This window comes from Balaenoptera musculus, chromosome 6 (assembly GCF_009873245.2).
Source record: "Balaenoptera musculus isolate JJ_BM4_2016_0621 chromosome 6, mBalMus1.pri.v3, whole genome shotgun sequence".
NCBI classification, from domain to species: Eukaryota; Metazoa; Chordata; class Mammalia; order Artiodactyla; family Balaenopteridae; genus Balaenoptera; species Balaenoptera musculus.
In genome coordinates this window covers 81,042,877-81,056,473 of record NC_045790.1, presented here as the reverse complement: position 1 = coordinate 81,056,473, position 13,597 = coordinate 81,042,877, and the positions used below count along the sequence as shown (strand labels likewise).

Below are 13,597 nucleotides of genomic sequence, written 5' to 3'. Positions count from 1 at the left end.
TGTGTGTGCCTATGCAGGGCATGGCCCTAGGAGAGCCCTTGTGCCCTCTCTGCTGAGAAGCAGAACCTTAAACCCTCAGCACTCTGCAAGGGTGCTGCCAAAACCCAGCCTGGGAGATGCAGGGGAACTTCACGCTGGAGGGGATGCGGGAACTGGGCCCTGAAGGATGAACAGGGGGTACTGGCAGGAAGCTGGGGCGGGGGGTGCCACCCGAGGTATCTTCGTGGTCTTCAGCTCAAGATCTGGGCTAGTTTAGCTCTCTTCTCCTAACAGAATAATCTCGCACAGGACCTGGTATGCAGTAGGTGCTTAATGGAGAGAAGTCTTGCCTCGGGGCCTTGGCACCCACTGTTCCCTGTATACCTGGAGTAGCCTTCTCTCCCCTTTTCCTACCTACCAAGTCCTACAGCTTGGCTCTCCCTTTCTTCTGGAAGCCCTTCCTGACCCCCCAGGCTGTTTGAGGTGCCCTTTTTTTGTACTTCTGAGGTGCTTATGCCCACCCTTCACAGGGCACTTCCCACAGTGCTCTGTGTCTGTTCCTTTGCCGGTTTTTCTTCCCCACAGGACCTTGAGCTCCGAGCTCCGTTTTTATGCAAAGCACTGAGCTGGGTGCTAGGGTTTCAGTGTTGAGCCAGACAAACCCAATCCCTGCCCTTGTGAAGTTACAGTCGCAAAGCCTTTTTTCGGCTTTGTGACTTCATGAATCAGTGACTTCAGCAAGGAGTAAGGAATCCCTTGGCTTTGCATCCGAGCACTGTGGGAGCAGAGGAGGGGAGGAGGGCTCGCTGTTGCCTCAGTTGGGTTGCCAGTGGCTCACACCCCATCTGCTGGGTCTTTGCATATTGTTCCTTCTTCCTGGAACAACTCTCCTCTGCTCTGTACCTGATAAACTCCTACCGCTTACCCATCACCTCCTCCAGAAAGCCTTTCCTGGTTCTCTCTGGGCTGGTCTCGATAGCCTTTCCCTGAGCTCGCATGGCTCAATGTTGACCTACCTAGCATGCTCTTACCCCTCAGTTTTATAACTGGTGATTCACTTACCTGGCTCCCCTACCAGTCTAGGAGTCCCTGAGGTGTGACAAGCTCTGGCTGCCTCTCCCAGGTAATAAAGAACCGGATCCATTCATTCCGGGCCTACGGCATTGCCGTGCAGGGCCGTGCCAAGGCTCTGCTGCAGGAGAACACCGTCTTCCAGGGCAAGACCAACAAGACCATCTTTCAGCAGATCTCAAACAACCAAGAATGCATCATGCAGAACAACAAGTTCTTGGTCTTCAAGAAAAAGTAAGTGCATGGGGTTGCCTAAACCAATCTTCTAGAACCACAATGAGGTCACTGGGGAAGCCAGGCTCAGAGACTGCAGCTGCCCTTGTTCCCTAGTCCTGCTAGCTTTCGGCTCTGGTCAGGTAAAGGCCTGTGGTTGGGTTTTGTGTCAGGCCTGGGCTGAGGACCTGAGCCTGACTCCCTAGGAGGGAATAAGCTTTAAAATAGTCAGGGGTATGTGGTTTCAAATCTCACCTCTGCCAGTTACTGGCTGTGTGACCTTGGGCAAGTTACTCAACATCTCTGAGCCTTAGTAAAATCCAGTTAATAATGTCTGCTTTGTAGCACCAGTTTAAATAAGATCATGTGACCTAGCAGCATATCTGAGGTATCATATAAGTGTTCATTGCTGTGGCCGCTGTTGCCCCTTGTTTCTGGTATTTCTGCCTCAGTGTACAGTTGCTTCACACTCACTTTCCCCAAACCCTTGTCCTTCCCTGTTCCCCATTTTGATGACATCACCATCCATTCTGTTCCAGCAGCAAAACCTCTGCCTCTCCTTCTCCCTGACACTGAAGTTCAGTCAGCTACCAGGTTCTCTTGATTCTGCTTCTAAAGTGTTCTTGTACCTGGCACCTCCTCTTCCCAACTGCTGCCACCCTTGTTTGGGTCAGCACCCCTCACCCTGACCCATGGCTCCTGTTCCCATTACTGCTGTTTCAGTTGTTTATGGATGGACTCCGTTCCGGTTGGTTGATACTTTGCCATACTGGTTGCAAAAATAATAATAATTAGTAATTATTATTGATACCATTGTTGTTGGTATCACTCCTGCACTGTTAATCCTTCTGTCCTGTTGCAGCAGCTTCCTGCCTGGTCCCCCTGCGCTTGGGCTACCCCCGACCTGCAGGCTGTCCTCTGCATCCTGCCAGAGTAACCTTTCTAAATCAGCTCTGGCCACGTCACATGCATGGTCAGAAACCCTGGATGGAGCCTCTTTCGCTATAGTAATGATCTCTACTCTGTTTTTTTATTATACACTTTCTCAGTAACAAATATTTTTTGAGGAAACCCCCTCAGTATGTTTATTTATATAGTCATAACTTATAAAGTATGATATAAGTAGAAATTCTAATATTGTCTTCCCAAATCCCAGCAGATCATATTGTAGACTCCCTGGGGTCCACTTCCTCCTCCGGCTTTGGAGACCCCAGGGTACAGGGTACAGCCCAGACCTGTTGGCCTGGCATTGTCCCCTGTGCACTGTCCGCTCCTAATTTCCTCTCTTTTCATCGCTTCTTCTCAGGAGCTCGCTCTGCTGCCAAACGCAAATGCTTGCAGATCTTTGAACATAGCCCCAGGCTTTTACTCACCTCACAGTAGCCAGCCTCTGACTCTACCCATATCTTTACAGTCCCACTCGTAATATTATTATCATAAAAATATGTAAAAGCCAATGTTGCTGGCTTAAGCAATTTAGGATTTGATGTGTGTAAGAGGCGATCCCTTGTAACTCAGGACAGGTTCCTTGTAACTTAGGACAGAAAGCCCTAATCAAAACATCACTACCATTTGACTTTCCCCAACCCTTCGTAATCTCCACAAGAGCTCGAGGGACTGGAAATCCACCAACTTCTGTCCCATATAGATCTGCACTTTCCAGAATGTCATATAAAAGAAATAACACAGTGTGCAGTCTTTTGAGTCTGGCTTCTTAACACTTAGCCCAGTGTATCCCAGATTGACCTGTGGCATCTGTCATTCATTCTTTTTGTTGCTGAGTGGTGTTCTGTTGTATGGACGTACCACACGGTTTATCTGTTCATCAGCTGAAGCGTATTTAGGTGGTTTCTAATTTTTTGGTGACTATGAATAAAGCTTGCATGACATTTACAGTCATGCAGGTGGGGGAAAAAATGGGGCTGGGGGAATGAAAGAAAAGCAAGCCACTGGTCTTATCTAGATCCTTGTTTAAAGATGGGGAAATAGAGGACAAGAGGGAACCTATCCAAGGTTACGTGTAGATCTGAAGGTAGAGCTAGAACTAGAATTAGTTTTGCACATGTTCCACCTCCTTTTGCTATCACTTAACTAGGGAGATGCAACCTATACCCAGATTTAAACAAAGCCAAAAGTAAGTTTGTGCAGGGCATTCAGCAAATGCTCTAGACTCCCAAAGGGTTCACTCTCATTTTGCACCTCCAGGTCTGATACGTGGCGCCTGGCGAACCCACCAGCACGGCCTCACCTTGAAAACTCTCTCCGAGGCCCCTCTGCTGCCCACAGTGGGCAGAAGGTGACAGCCATGGCAACCAGGATCACAGCCCATGTGGAAGGTGGTTACCACAGCAAACGCAGCATCTTCTGCACCATCCTGTAAGAATGGAGAGCCACGGAGTGGGGCAGCTGGGGGCTGTCCTCAGACTCTGAGAAGGAAGCACATACCCTGCTCTCAGGCTCGGGCCCTGCCCAGCCAAGCTGAGAGGTTGTGGCCTTTGGGATGGAAGAATTAGTGCTTGTGAAGGCTCCTGGTCTCCTTATCACCGCCCTGAAAAACAAGCTCCCAAGTCTTCTGTGGACTAAGAACAAGGTACCTTCAAAACCCTTTGGCTCCACAACCCTCAGCAGGAAAGAAATTGGATTTTTTGTTGGTTGGTGGTTTTTTTTGGCCGCGCCATGTGGCTTATGGGATCTTAGTTCCCCGACCAGGGATTGAACCCAGGCCCTCAGCAGTGAAAGTGCGGTGTCCTAACCACTGGACCACCAGGGAATTCCCTGGAATTATTTTTCGAGGAGAAAAGGGGAACCAAAGTTGGTGGGTTTCTAGTCCCTCGAGCTCTTATAGAGATTATGAAAAGTTGGGGAAATCGATAATGAAAACCTTGGTCAGGGTTTTCTGTTTGAGTTACAGGGAACTGCGTTTTATATACACCAAACCCAGAATCTTCTCAGGGAAGAACAGATTTACTTCTAAGGGAGAGAAGTGATTCTAGTGAGATGGAAAGAGCCCCAGATTTTCCCCTTTCCTAGACCTCACTTTTGACCCTCCGGGGACACTGCCACACCCACCCTGCTGCCTGGGGAGGCTGGAGGAGTTGGGTTTGGTTTCCGTAAGGACACAGTTCTCTTGAACATGGACCTGTGAGGGAGGAAGGGGCTTGGGATAAGGAGCCCCTCTTGAAAGGCTGCCCCAGGGATGACAGGGGCATGCTGAAAACAGGAAGGGGCGTGTGGAGAAGGCTTCCTTCAAGTGGCTTAGGTGTGCAGACGCGTGCTGGGCTGGGTGGTGCAGGGGTGCACCTGACTGCTCTACCTTCAAGTTGCTCCCAGATTCAGGAGGACATTGGCTCAGCGCTTGCTGCACAGGGAGGATTCGAATCCCACAAGCACACCCAAACCAGCCGCCCCTCCTGGGCGCAAGACTGGCGGAGACCGAGGTGCCTAGGGCCCTCGTCTGTGTCCACATTCTCATGGATGACCACCTGCCTTTACTAACCCTACCAAGGTTTCCCACTCTGTGCCTTGGCTCATGCTCTCCCCTCTTCTGGGTGCACCCTCCTCGCCAGCTACACATGCCTAGGTCCCACCCATTCTTCCAGGCTCGACACTGCCACCCGGATGGCAGTGCTCTGCCCTCTCTGAGCCTCCTCTGCCCTTTCTCTGCCCCCACAGGGTATATTCTGCCTTGCTTAGGAGTTACCTGGGCCCATCCCTGTCCCACTGACCTGCCTGTAAGCTAGCTCCATTAGGGTCACCACCTGTGTCCCCAGTCCCCAGCCCAGGGGGTAGGGTTAGCAGCCTGAGTGAGGAGAGGAAGGCTGGCTCCCAAAGGGCTGTGCTGAACCCAACTGTGAATGTGTTAAGGTTCCAGAGCCAGGCAGGCTCAGACCCACTGCTCTAGGAAGGGGGCCCGACGCAGGCCTGGCTCAGCCTGAACAGTCCCCCCCGCCCACCCGGCCCTTCATGTGGGGCCTCACCAGCCTGGTAGCGTCACTGTCGTGCACCTCACAGATGGCTTCCCAGGCTGGTTCTGCCAGGCCCCCGGTGCTGCTCTCCCGGGTGGAGTAGGTTGGGCTAGGGGGAGCCAGGAGCACTGGGTACCCGCTGAGGACTTCGGGCACAAGAGCGTGGGCCCCTCCCATCCCCAGCGCTGTCCTTTGCACTTATCTATGGCCCCAGTGTGAGTCGCTGTACAAATTGCTGCCTTTTATTATTTTGTAACGAATGACTTTTCTGTGAACCAAGTGCTTATGAAAATCTCAGCAACCAAAATAAAGTTCTGTATTTTAAAGGAGGCACTTTTCGGGGTACTTTCCTTGGTCTGGGTATGTGCTAGGGTTCCTGAGCGCTGGATGTAGGCCTCTCACCACTCCACCCCCCCGAGGCACCACTGCTTCCACTGAAGGAGACAGGAGACCAGGGCCATCTTGTCCATCCAGCTTGTTCCCACCTGATTCCAAGTTCCAAGGTCTGTGTCCTCACGTGTCAGTCAGGGACTGTAGTTGCAGTCCTGCCTGCCCCTTGGGCTTTGTGAAGAATAACAGTGAGGTCCCTGGTGTGGATGACCTGAGATCCATGACCACATTTTTCCCAGCTTCAGTCACTTAGCATCTTACAGTGTTTGCCATATCCACATGTCATTTGAGGAGAAAGCTAGTACTTAATATTTTTCTTTAAATCCGCTTTTAATTAAAAAGACTTTATTTTTTAGAATTTTTTCTCTTAAGTCTTTTTATTAACAGGTATAGTTGATGTATAATGTATGTTTTAGGTGTACAACACAGTGATTCACAATTTTTAAAGGTTATACTCCATTTATAAAATATTGGCTATATTCCCTGTGCTGTACAATATATCCTTGTAGCTTATTTATTTTATACATAGTAGTTTATACCTCTTAATCCCCTACCCTAGCCTTGCCCCTCTCCCCTTCCCCCTCCCACTGGTAACCACTAATTTGTTCTCTACATATGAGAGTATGTTGTTCTGTTATATTCACTAGTTTATTTTTTAGATTCCACATGTGATATCATACAGCATTTGCCTTTCTCTGACTTATTTCACTAAGCACAATACCCTCCAAGTGCATCTTTTTTTTTTTAACATCTTTATTGGAGTATAATTGCTTTACAATGGTGTGTTAGTTTCTGCTTTATAACAAAGTGAATCAGCATCCAAGTGCATCCTTGTTGCAAATGGCAAAATTTCATTATCTTTTATGGCTGAGTAGTATTCCATTGTGTATATATATATACCACATCTTCTTTATCCATTCATCTGTTGATGGATACTTAGGTTGTTTCCATATCTTGGCTATTATGAATAATGCTGCTGCGAACATCGGGGTGCATGTATCTTTTCAAATTAGCGTTTTCATTTTCTTCAGATATATACCCAGGAGTAGAATTGCTGGATCATATGGTAGTTCTATTTTTAGTCTTTTGAGTAAACACCATACTGTCTTCCATAGTGGCTGCCCCAGTATACATTCCCACCAACAGTGCACAAAGGTTCCCTTTTCTCCATGTTCTCACCAACATTTGTTATTTGTGGTGATGATAGCCATTCTGACAGGTGTGAGGTGATATTTCATTGTGGTTTTGATTTGCATTTCTCTGATGACTAGCGATGTTGAGCATCTCTTCATGCGCCTGTTAACTATCTGTATCTTCTTTGGAAAAATGTCTGTTTAGGTTTTCTGACCATTTTTTAATCAGGTTGTTTATTTTTTTGATGTTGAGTTGTATGAGCTTTTAATACATTTTGGATATTAACCCTTTATTGGTCATATCACTTGCAAATACTTTCTCCCATTCAGTAGGTTGTCTTTTTGTTTTGTCTATGGTTTCCTTTGCTGTGCAAAAGCTTTTAAGTTTAATTGGGTCCCATTTGTTTATTTTTGCTTTTGTTTCCTTTGCCTTAGGAGACAGCTCCAAAAAATATTGCACGATTTATGTCAAAGTGTGTTCTGCCTGTGTTTTCTTCTAGGAGTTTCATGGTTTCAGGTCTTAACGTTTAGGTCTTTAATCCATTAGAGTTTTTCTAAAACCATACACAGAAGAATGTTCTAATTTCATTCTTTTACATGTAGCTATCCAGTTTTCCCAGCACCCCTTATTGAAGACTGTCTAGAAGTTTTAGATTTACAGAAAAAGTGAGGAGATAGGCGGTAGAGAGTTCCCTTACTACCCTTACTGCCGAGCTTCCCTGTTATTAACACCTTACATTAGTATGGTACATTTGTCAAAATTAATGAGCCAGTAGAAAGTCCACAGTTTATTCATATTTCCTTAGTCATTACCTAGTGTCCTTTTTCCATTCCAGGACCCTATCCAGGAACTTAACTAAAAAGAAATGTTTACATTACTTCACTACTATAAATGAAAAGCTAGTGGTTTTAATACACACTAAAATAAACTGTTAAAATGAAAATATTCACAGTATCACAAGCAACTAAACCTTTGTTGAAACCAAACATTTGGGGGAAATTTGTTACTGCAGTTTAGCCAAGTCAGCATAACCTCATATATCCTGATACACCCCCATGCCACTAAAATTATCTTATATCCCATCAATAGTATATTAAGCACTGACTTGGTAAGGCTATTGCCCCTTTTTTACAGAATGAATTGAGTTCTTTTTTTGTTTTTTTAACTAAAGTATAGTTGATTTACAATGTTGTGTTAATTTCTGCTGTACAGCAGTGATTCAGTTATACATATATACACATTCTTTTTTATATTCTTTTCCATTATGGTTTATCATAGGATACTGCATATAGTTCTCTGTGCTGTACAGTAGGACGTTGTTGTTTATCCATTCCACATATAATAGCTTACACCTGCTAAGCCCAACCTCCCGCTCTGTCCCTCCCCCAACCCCCTCCCCCTTGGCAACCAGAAGTCTGTTCTCTATGTCCGTGAGTCTGTTTCTGTTTTGTAGATAGGTTCATTTTGTCATATTTTAGATTCTACATTATAAGTGATATCATATGGTATTTGTCTTTCTCTGTCTGACTTCACTTAGTATGATAAGCTCTAGGTCCATCCATGTTGCTGCAAATGACCATTATTTCGTTCTCTTTTATGACTGAGTAGTACTCCATTGTATATATGTACTGCATCTTCTTTATCCATTCATCTGTCACTGGACATTTAGATTGTTTCCATATCTTGGCTGTTGTGAATAGTGCTGCTATGAACATAGGGCTGCATGTATCTTTTTGGATTAGAGTTTTGTCTGGATATATGCCCAGGAGTGGGACTGCTGGATCATATGGTAATTCTATTTTTAGTTTTCTGAGGAATGGAATACTGTTTTCCATAGTGGCTGTACCAACTTACATTTCCACCAGTAGTGTAGGAGGGTTCCCTTTTCTCCACATCCTCTCCAGCATTTGTTTCTAGTTTTTAATGATGGCCATTCTGACCAGTGTGAGGTGGTACCTTGTTGCAGTTTTGATTTTCATTTCTCTAGTAATTAGAGATGTTGAGCATCTCTTCACATGCCTATTGGCCATTTGTATTTCTTCTTTGGAGAAATGTCTCTTTAGGTCTTCTGCACATTTTTCGATTGGGTTGTTTTTCTGTTGTTGAGTTGTATGAGCTGTTTGTATTTTGGAAATTAAGCCCTTGCCGGTTGCATCATTTGCAAATATTTTCTCCCATTCTGTAGGTTGTCTTTTCATTTTGTTTATGGCTTCCTGTGCTGTGCAAAAGCCTGTAAGTTTGATTAGGTCCCATTTGTCTATTTTTGTTTTTATTTCTGTTGCCTTGGGAGACTGACCTAAGAAAACATTGGTACGATTTATGTCAGAGAATGTTTTGCCTATGTTCTCTTCTAGGAATTTTATGGTGTCAAGTCTTATGTCTAAGTCTTTAAGCCATTTGGAGTTTATTTTTGTGTATGGTGAGTGTGTTCTAACTTCACTGATTTACATGCGGCTGTCCAACCTTCCCAACACCACTTGCTGAAAAGACTTTTTCCCATTGTATATTCTTTCCTTCTTTATCTAAGATTAATTGACTATAGCGGTGTGAGTTTATCCCTGGGGTCTTTACTCTGTTCCATTGATCCATATGGCTGTTTTTGTGCCAGTACCACGCTGTTTGGATTACTGTAGCTTTGTAGTATTGTCTGAACTCTGGGAGGGTTATGCCTCCTGCTTTGTTCTTTTACATCATCATTGCTTTGGCAATTCTGGGTCTTTTATGATTCCATATAAATTTTAGGATTATTCTAGTTCTGTGGAAAATGTCATGGGTAATTTGATAGGGATCACATTAAATCTGTAGATTGCTTTGGGTAGTATGGCCATTTTAACAATATTCATTCCTCCAAGAGCAATGGATATCTTTCCATTTCTTTGAATCTTCTTCAGTTTACTTAATTAATGTTTTATAGTCCTCAGCATATAAGTCTTTCACCTCCTTAGTCAGGTTTATTCCTAAGTATTTTATTTTGGGGGGTGAGATTTTGAAAGGTATAGTTTTTTTACATTCCCTTTCTGATATTTCATAGTTAGTGTAAAGAAATGCAACCGATTTCTGTATGTTAATCTTGTATCCTGCTACCTTGCTGAATTCATTTATTCTAATAGTTTTTGTGTGGAGACTTTAGGGTTCTTTGTATAGAGAGAGTATCGTGTCATCTGCGAAGAGTGACAGTTTTACCGCTTCTCTTCCAATTTGGATACCTTTTATTTCTTTTTCTTGTCTGATTGCTGTGGCTAGGACTTCCAATACTATGTTGAAGAGAAGTGGTGAGAGTAGGCATCCTTGTTTTGTTCCAGATTTTAGTGGGGAGGCTTTCAGCTTTTCACTGTTGAGTATTATATTGGCTGTGGGTCCGTCATAAATAGGTTTTATTATGCTGAGATATGTTCCCTCTATACCCACTTTGGTGAGAGTTTTTATCATGAATGGATATTGAATTTTGTCAAAAGCTTTTTCTGCATCTTTTGAGATGATTGTGGGTTTTGTCTTTTCTTGTGTTTATGTGGTGTATCACATTGACTGATTTGCATATGTTGAACCATTCTTGTGAACTTGGGATGACTCCCATGTGGTTATGGTGTATGATCTTTTTAATGTGTTGTTGGATTCTGTTAGCTAGTATTTTGTTGAGAATTTTTGCGTCTATATTCATCAAAGATATTGGCCTGTAATTTTCTTTTTTGGTGGTGTCTTTGTCAGGTTTTGGTATCAGGCTGATGGTGGCTTCATAAAATGTCTTCAGGAGTGTTCCTTCCTCTTCAATTTTTTTGGAAGAGTTTGAGAAGGATCAGTATAAGTTCTTCTTTGCATGTTTGGTAGAATTCCCCTGTGAAGCCATCTGGTCCTGGACTTTTGTTTGTAGGGAGTTTTTAAATTACAGATTCTATTTCACCTCTGGTGATCAGTCTGTTCAAATTATCTGTTTCTTCTTGGTTCATTTTTGGTGGGCTGTATGTTTCTAGAAACTTGTCCATTTCTTCTAGGTTGTAGAATTTGTTGGCATATAATTGTTCATAGTATTCCCTTATGGTTTTTTGTATTTCTGCAGTGTTGGTTATTATCTCTCCTTTTTCATTTCTTATTTTTATTTGGGTTCTCTCTCTTTTCTTCTTGATGAACCTGGACAGGAGTTTGTCAATCTTGTTTTACCCTTTCAAAAAACCAACTCCTGGCTTTATTGATATTTTAATATAATTTTTGAGATTCTCTATTTCCTCTCTGATCTTGTTTCCTTCCTTCTGCTGACTTTAGGTTTTGTTTGTTCTTCTTTTTCTAATTTCTTTTTAAGTGGTAGGTTAGGTTGTTTGAGACTTTTCTTGTTTTTTTTTTTTTAGGAAGTCCTGTATCGCTATGAACTTCCCTCTAAGAACTGCTTTTGCTGCATCCCATAGATTTTGTATGGTTGTGTTCTCATTGCCATTTGTCTCAAGTTATTTTTAAATTTCCTCTTTGATTTCATTGTTGACCCATTGTTTTTTTTAGTAGTATGTTGTTTAGTCTCCATGTAATTGTTTCTGATTTCTTTTTCTGTGGTTGATTTCTAGTTTCATGCTCTTATGGTCACAAAGATGCTTGAGATAATTTCTATACTCTTAAATTTGTTGAGGCTAGTTTTGTGCCCTAATATGTGGTCAATCCTAGAGAATGTTCCATGTGCATTTGAAAAGAATGTGTATTTTATTTTTGGGGGGTGTAATGTCCTGAAAATATCAATTAGGTCTAACTGTTCTGTTGTATCATTTAGGATCTCTGTTGCCTTACTGATTTTCTGTCTAGAAAACCTGTCCATTGGTGTGAGTGTGGTGCTAAAGTCTCCTACTATTATTGTATGATTGTCAATTTCTGCCTTTATGTCTTAGTATTTTGGTATTTGGGTGCTTCTATATTAGGTGCATATATGTTGATGACTGTAAAATCCTCTTCTTGTATTGATCCTTTTATCATTATATAGTGTCCTTCTTTATCTTTCTTTACGGCTTCTGTTTTAAAGTATATTTTGTCAGATATGAGTATTGCGACCCCCACTTTCTTTTCATTTCCATTTGCATGAAATATTTTTCCATCTCTTCACTTTCAATCTATGTGTGTCCTTTGCCCTAAAGTGGATCTCCTCTAGGTAGCATATTGTAAGCTCTTGTTTTTTTAATCCAATCTGCCACTCTGTGTCTTCTGATTGGAGTAGTTAGTCCACTAATAAATAATTATTGATAGATATGTATTTATTGCCATTTTAACCTTGGTTTCCTGTTGATTTTATATTTCCTCTTTGTCCCTTTCTGTTTTTCCTTTTGTGGTTTGATGATCTTCTTTTGTATTATACTTATGTTCTCTTCTTTTTGGTTTTTGTGAATCTATCATATGTTTTTGATTTGTGGTTACCCTGTTTTTCAAGTATGTTAACCCCATCTTCTATCTCCTTGCCTTAGACTAGTAGTCATAGAGGCTCAAACACATTCTAGGAAATGGAAAAAAAATCTACATTTCCTGACTCTCCTGCACCACAGTTTATGATTTTGATGTCCTCTTTTACATCTTCATGTTCATCCTTTTGCTGTTCATTGTGGTATCATCACATTCACAGAAATTTTTTGATTTTTTAAAAATCTGTGTACTGACTTATTTATAGGTGATTTGCTCTCCAATTGTGATTTTCTCTTTCCTATACTTGTTTTCTATTTAGAGAAAATTTCAATATTTTCTTTAGGATAGGTTTAGTATTGCTGTATTCTTTTCATTTTTGCTTGTCTCAGAAATTCTTTCTCTCTCCTATTCTAAATGATAATCTTGCTGGGTAAAGTATCCTAGGTTGCAGATTTTTCCCTTTCAGGACTTTGAATATATCTTGCCACTCCCTTCTGGCCTGAAATGTTTCTGTAGAGCAATCAGCTGATAGCCTTATGGGGCTTCCCTTGTAATTAACTCTTTTTCTCCTGCTGCCTTTAGAATCCTCTCTTTAATTTTTGCCGTTTTTATTACAAAATGTCTTGGTGTAGGTCTGTTTGGGTTTACTTTGTTTTGGACCCTCTGTGCTTCCTGTACCTGGATGTGTTTCCTTCTTTAGGTTTAGGAAGTTTTCAGCCATAATTTCTTCAAATACATTTCCAATCCCCTTTACTCTTTCTCTCCCTCCTGGATTCCCTATTATGCCTAGATTGGCATGCTTTGTATTATCCCATAGGTCTCTTATATTGCTTTCATTTCTTATTCATTTGGCTTCCTGTCTGCTGTCCTGATTGGGTGATTTCCATTATTCTGTCTTCCGGGTTACTTGTTCGTTCTGCATTATTTATTCTATTCATTGCCTTTAGTTCAGTTTTTGTCTCAGCAAATGAGTTTTCTAATTTTTCTTGGTTCCTCTGTATAGTTTCCAGTTCCTTTTTACAGTGCTCTTGCATTTTTGTCAATAGCCTTTCTTAATTCCTTCAATATTTTTATTATCTCCTTTTTGAAATCAGTGTGTTTTTGAAATTGGTGTCTGTTAGACTAAAGAGGTCTGTTTCAGTGTTCTTTCAGGGGAATTCTCTTGGTCTTTTAACTGGGAGTGGCTCCTCTGCTTCTTCATTATTTTACTTATATTTCTCATTCTCTGAGTTTAGGAGAAACAATTATCTACTGTGGTCTTAGAAGGCTCTTTATATGTGGGAGCATCCTTGTGTAGCTTGTGTGGGTTTAACATTTTTGGTTCAAGGGCTGTTCTTAGTATGGCTGCCTATCGCCTCTTTCCTCAGCACTTGCTGGCCATTATCCCCTTAATGGGGTGTGCAGATGTGGCAGCTGGTGCCCAGTCGTGGGAATCTCAGTGGCAGTGGCAGCTCATGCATGGCCCTGGAGCACGCCAT

General features: G+C 42.4%; 1 protein-coding gene across 11 annotated transcripts in view; it reads left to right on the top strand.

Moving 5' to 3' along the window:
- Window positions 1–13,597, top strand: part of FBXO10 (F-box protein 10) — a 72,433-nt gene that overhangs the window by 55,613 nt on the left and 3,223 nt on the right. For 5 of the 11 annotated variants that reach the window (XR_005020414.1, XR_005020415.1, XR_005020413.1 and 2 more), the window contains 2 exons: window positions 1,103–1,284; window positions 3,469–3,853. Coding sequence is in view for 6 of the 11 variants with exons in the window: in XM_036856537.1 (XP_036712432.1) it covers window positions 1,103–1,284; window positions 3,469–3,643 (357 nt within the window). In the remaining 5 variants the exon portion in view is untranslated. Of the gene's footprint in view, window positions 1–273; window positions 549–1,057; window positions 1,285–3,468; window positions 5,558–13,597 lie in introns of those variants that run through there. The other 6 variants (XM_036856537.1, XM_036856542.1, XM_036856541.1 and 3 more) reach the window with 6 other exon arrangements.